Source organism: Pholcus phalangioides, unplaced genomic scaffold (assembly GCF_987345545.1).
Source record: "Pholcus phalangioides strain wild (caught in Gottingen) unplaced genomic scaffold, Ppha-v1.0 ptg000002l_1, whole genome shotgun sequence".
Lineage (NCBI taxonomy): Eukaryota > Metazoa > Arthropoda > Arachnida > Araneae > Pholcidae > Pholcus > Pholcus phalangioides.
The window spans coordinates 5,530,709-5,536,708 of record NW_028301595.1 but is presented as its reverse complement, the minus strand read 5'-3'; the positions used below and the strand labels follow the sequence as shown (position 1 = coordinate 5,536,708).

The following is a 6,000-nucleotide window of genomic DNA, read 5'->3' as shown; positions in this document are numbered from 1 at the left end:
GCAAAAAAGAGGTTTTACGGTATCTGGCAACTTTACTCATTTCCGGCACCATATTTGGTGACAGTCTACAATTTACAAGTTTTTGAAATATTAATTTCCCATATTTTTTGTCAAGGAAATACTGTCCGCCAAGGGCTATGACCGAGAGTTTTTCTAACGGACTTTTTTCATTTTTGCAAAATGCAATTCAAAGATTTCAGAGCTTTCCTATAAAGATCGGAAGCACTAGCACCTATGGAAATTAAATCACGGATTCTGAACATATGCTTGAAAATCAGGATTCGAATATATATATATATAAAAAAAAAAGAAAAAAAAAGAAAAGAAGAGATCATATCCATCAATAATCGCAGACTCTTCTCTCTCTATCATGACTTATTCAATGATGCTTTATTGATTCCAAATGAAAACACATTCGCACATTTTGCAGCGGTGAAGTCCTCAAGATCATGTTCGTGAAAAATATAATAAAATACAGCGTAACACCTGACTGATTTCACATAGAAATAACATATACTATGGAAAAAGATCTGGAATAAAGAAAAAACAAAATTTGCTTTTTAATGTCTCGGATGATGTGACAAAGAGACGATTTTGCCAAACGAACCAAACAATAGCAGTAGCGCTGTACACACAAAAAATAAACAACGGCTCAACCTGGAAAATTCAAAGGAGAAAAAAACTTCAGATATTTTCATGTTGAAAGAAAGAACGGAAAATAACAGAGAACACCGCACAAAGTAAAAAGACGATAAGGAGTGAAATATGCATCGATGACGCCATATGCAATTTAAAAATTGTAATGCAAATGAAAATGTTTAATGATAGAATAATTATAGAACGATGTGTTTCATTTTTTCTCTTTCATTACATCCTCGATCTCGAGATTAGGCAACAATTCATACATCTTATAGAGATACTTAACGGGTAACGTCATATTCCCCTCCTCTTTATCAACAGTAACAGTTACGCGATCCATGTCTACGGGTTCTGGAGTTACATTGTAAAAGGACTTACTGGGATCATAGTGATCGTCTTCGGAACCGTCTTTGCTGCTGCTGTGATGCTGGCTCTGGGGTGCATTCTCCGCCTTGATCATCACCAGCTCCTGCCCCATGTGTGACTCTCTGTTATGCTGTTCCAGCTCCGGAACGGTCTCAAAATAATTCTTGCAATATGCGCATCCTACATAATCCCTGTGCTTCTTAGAGACGTGCTCGTACAGCAGGATCTCCTCCCCTACGAATGAACAGACATTGCAGGTCAGCAGCAACGTGCTGCCATCCTCCGCCACTTTCCTTGTGTTTGATTTGCGCGGATGTTCCTTGCGGACATGCGCGAGCATCTTCAGGTGTGATCCGAATCCCTCACTACAGTGCTGGCACTTGAACTTCTCGCTGCTACTGCTCTTCGCAGATTTCTTTTCCACGGGATTGTCACTGATTGGCCCTTTCCTCTTGGAGGACTCCCCATGACATTGTTGGGTGTGTCTTTCGACGAGCTCTAATGACGGTGCCTGGAAGTTGCAGTGTTTACAATGGGAAATAGAGCAATTTGCAGATTTAGTTCCTCTGACTTTGAAAGGTACCTCAGAATGCAAGTTGTTGCAGTGGCGCTTGAGGTTGTGAAGGTTTTCCTTGCTCATGTTACAGTAAGCACATTCATAGAGTACCGTGTCGTTCGCCAAAAAGTCTGAATCCGGATTAGGCCAGTAATAAAAGGAATAAGCTGTTTCTTCCCTGTTGGAATGATAACTCTCCACGTGGTTCTCAAGCTCCGGAATCGTGTAGGTTTTTTTGTTGCAGAATCCGCACATATACCGCTTAGTGGTCTTATCTTCGGGCATGGCCATCTCCATTTCACACCCCTCAATCCCATCTGGCAATGTTATAGTTTGAGTAATTTTGGGCAATTTCAGATCCGGGGAATCTTTACTCACTTTCTCCTCTTGCGTCTTGTGGCAACCCTGACAGTGCTTCTGTACATTAGTTCGGAAGCTGTCGTTGAACTTGCAATGTCCACACTTGTAAAGTTTCGGCTCGATAATGATGGTTTTATTTGCTATGCCGTTCAGCTGACTTGTGTCAAGCAACAGGAACTCCATCACCTTCCTCAGAAATTTGACCCTCTTCGAGCATATGTTCCTCCCGACCTGTTCCTCGAGCAACTGGTTGCGGAAAGTCTCGTAACTGATGCTGGCTTGCGGATGGCAGTCACTCGTGTGGATCTTCATGTCCACCAGGTCTGTCGTTCTACTGTCGCAGTGACTACACACGTAAGCCAGATAGCCTCTGTGGAGGCACCTGTGGAGATGGTACTGCTCTTCCCTAAGTGTTTGAAATGTCAGGCTGCAAGTCTCGCACGAATATTTACTAGAGAAGCACGGCAACTGAGGCAAGAAGGGATTCACCAATTTTGCTTCGTTCTCGACATACAGCTGAATGACCTTCTGCACACTCGGCACAAGGTAGGATTTGACGAGGTACTCTGTTTCCAGATTATTATCGACAGTGCATTTTATGTTGTGATGCGAATGATTCTCGTTGAAATGATTGAATATTTCTTTGCGACTGTGGCATTTAGACTTACACAGATTGCACAAGAAGCGTTTGTACTTGAGCTCCAGATACATGTGATTCTTCATCGTATTCTTATCGCTCACCTTCAAGTAGCAGAATAAGCAAACATAATTTCCATTTTCGAATTTTAAGTTATCGAAAGCCGATTTATCCAGCGCTTCAAAAAGATCAGGCGACGACCTAACACAGGTGGCTGTTGCATTTTTCAACTGGTGAGCTTCTTTCATGTGCTCATTTACCTCTTTTTCGTTCCACGAGTAGAACCCACAATCCTTGTTGATACATGAATACAAGTTCAATCCATGACAGGCCACATGATAAGCAAATAGCTCTCCATCATCGAGCACCAAAGAACAGTATGGACAGGGGATATTAGACGCACAATGTGATTTTATAAGATGATCTGCATAAGTTGTGAGAGTGTCAAACTTCTCGGCGCAGAATGGCAACCTACAGAACACATCCTTTTCAAAATTTTTGATCAGTTTCGGTAGCTCATCAACTACCCGACTGCTGCTTATCATTGCTCTCAAGGCGTTTCTCTTCTCTGTATTAGAGCCACCAGCACTGCTTTTTTTGGGTGCTTCAGTGCTTGACTCATTCCCTTTGCTGGCCGAGGACAAATCCGAATCCGGAGCTGCACGAACGTGGACTTTCAAGGGTTTGTCAGGATGGCAATTCACCTGGTGTAACAATATCTCATCTTTGGTTTCCGTCCCGTGCACACAGTAGGTGCACTGGAACAAATTGATACCATGCAGGTGGTAATGGGACAGCAATCTCTTGAATGATATGAAGTCCACTTTGCAGTAATAGCAGAAAAAAACTGTAACTCCCTTGTGAGACGCTTCGTTATGTTTCTCAAAATCCTTCATATCATAGGCATGATACTTGCAATCTCCCATAGCACACATATACGGCCAAGTGGTCGTGAGGTTCGGGAATTCTGGTTCGGTGTTGAATTTGTAATCTGGCGTGAGATGTGTAGAGCAAGTGTACACCACAAACTTATTCCCCGGGTGAATGTTCTTCATGTGAAGCTGCACGTGTGCTTTGCTCGAGCCCCTGTAGAAGCACAGGCTGCACTGATAACAGCGTCTGCCATGTTTCTCCAACATGTGGCTGGCAAGCTGTTTTGCACTCGTCATCTCACTGAGACAATAAGCACAACGGAACTTCTCTTCCTTGTTGTGACGTTCTGTGAGATGTGAGACATAGAAGACGCTGTCGTCGGTGGTGAAGCTGCAACCTTTCAGAACGCACTTATAGAAATGCTTTAATTTGGTTTCGGTTTTCATCTTCTGGAGGTCTTCCATAGATTTCAAGTCCTCAAAACCTTTTATTTTACGGCCCTGGAACTTATCGTTTATAGTGGTTTGGTAAGGTATTTTCACGCCGCCGCCAAAATCCATGTTTCTCACATCAATGGTTTCTTGCTGTGCCTTGCCGTCAGAAACAGCTTCAACAGAAACATCCATCTTTTGATCTCGCGTTGAAGACCCTTTTGCGCTTTCTGGCATGACAACGGACTCCTTTGTAAGTTCTGACACAGGAGTCTCCTTCGAGCTTTCTTCTGTTCTGGAGTCTCTGGAATCCGAACTGTCGATGTCAGGTACATCCATGATGGATGGCGTGCTACTCTTCTCTTTCTGTTCTTTGTCTCTCTGATGATTGGAAAAATGTTCGAGGAAAAGCTGCTTTGACTCAAACTTCACGCTGCATACAAGACATGAGTTCCTCTTGGGATGTTTATGATCCGTAATGTAATGATCATTCATCAAAGACTCAAACACGGCTGTAAAATCACAACAGGGACAGAAGATGGAATCCTTTTTGGGTTGCTCAGAAAGTTTGGCCTTCTTAGACGAATTTTCGGAATCAAACAGATCCGGATTCTTCGATTCACTGACTTTCTTCGCCCACCGGGCCGATCTGCGTCTCGGTTGAGTATTTGGACTCTCTTCCGGTTTCCAGGAAGGATCATCCGGATCTTCGCTGTCGCTACTATCTGAATACAACGCTCTAGTTCTTTTGCGTCCTCTAGATCCTCCTCCTCTGCCACGGCTGGTGTTATTCCCTCGTTTCAAAGCAGGAGTGGCTGATGCTTTCGTAACAGGAGCAGCAGGTGAAGATGCAGGAGGGGGCGGTACTGGTTTGAAACTATTAGTCTTGGGTTTAGCTACTTCCTCGACCGCTTTCTTCTGAGTTTTTTGCCCAGAGTTTTGTGATGAAGAATTGGAAGAACGCTGACTGGCCGTTGAGGAAGCTGAGGTTTGCGGTGCATTAGTGGGAGCAGCAGAAACATCACTTGGATTCTTACGGTTCTTTTCCTTGAAAGGACACTCATTTTGCATGTGCAAAATAAGACAGTGAGGGAGAGTGAATATTTTTTGACAGTGTATGCAGAATATGAACGGACTTCCTTTGTGACAATGCCTGAGGTGATGAACGAAAGTCTGGCCGCTGGTAGTCTCAAAGGTGCACTCTTTGACGCCGCAACGGTATATCATTTCCTCTTTCTCGCAGTTGCTTTCCTTAATATGGGAGACTAGCACTCCAGCGTTGCTGAAGCACTTGCCACACTGCTTACACCACAAAGAAAGGTCAGTCCTGTGGTCTGTCCGAGCGTGCTTCATGAAGTCGTTTTCGTCCTTTGTTTTGAACTGACACGACGCACATACAAACTCCACTTCTTTATTTTTCGGGGTCGAACTCTGATCATTCGAAGAAACTTGAGTCACATCAGAAGGAGGAGGTCTCTGCTGCGGCTGAACATAAGCTAATCGACAGGGTTGATTTGGCGCATCAGTTTTCTCCTTCTTGATATTGGCCAAATTTTTCCATTTCTCATTCAAACCAGGCGTCGAGCCATTTGATTTATTTCTTTCAGCACTCTCATTTTGGGTTCCACTGCTGCTTGTTGCACCGGAAGTGTTTGGTTCTGAAAATACAAAAAGAGAAAAAATTCATAAAAGAAAAATTCCACAATCCATAATCAAGCGTCACATAAGGTACAGATATACCAAGCTCATAGCTGCCAACTTTGGAGAATGAGAGATTTCTGTACTGATCCAAAAATTCTGTAACAGACAAATATAAAAAACATTAAAAAAAAAAAAAAAAATTAAGGATCTTTCCCACTTTGGAAAAACTGGTTGTGCACAAAGTTACAAATAATTGACAAACAGTAGGGTAAAACTATCTGTCATTACTACACTCACATCGAAATCATAGCAACAAAAAATGTGAAGCCCGATAAAGGAAGGCCATGTTTGTCGGCGATAAAATCTAGCACAAGAACTTGCCAAAAGAAATCGCAAAATTATTTAGCAAAAACAACTGTCGCCTTCTTTATTTCATGAATTATCCATGATGAATAACACCACTATGTTACAACATGCCACGCAAAATCATGCTAAAG

At 42.7% G+C, this 6,000-nt stretch overlaps 1 protein-coding gene across 2 annotated transcripts in view; it reads right to left on the bottom strand.

Moving 5' to 3' along the window:
- Positions 1-368: 368 nt before the first annotated feature.
- The window catches only part of LOC149089128 (uncharacterized), a 29,684-nt gene continuing 24,052 nt past the window's right edge, over positions 369-6,000 (bottom strand). The window contains exons 6-7 of one of the 2 annotated variants that reach the window (XM_089237290.1): positions 1,018-5,520; positions 369-657 (exon numbers count right to left, since the gene is read on the bottom strand). In XM_089237290.1, the coding sequence (XP_089093416.1) occupies positions 653-657; positions 1,018-5,520 (4,508 nt within the window). In that variant the 3' untranslated portion in view covers positions 369-652. Of the gene's footprint in view, positions 658-712; positions 5,521-6,000 lie in introns of those variants that run through there. The other variant, XM_089237284.1, reaches the window with a different exon arrangement.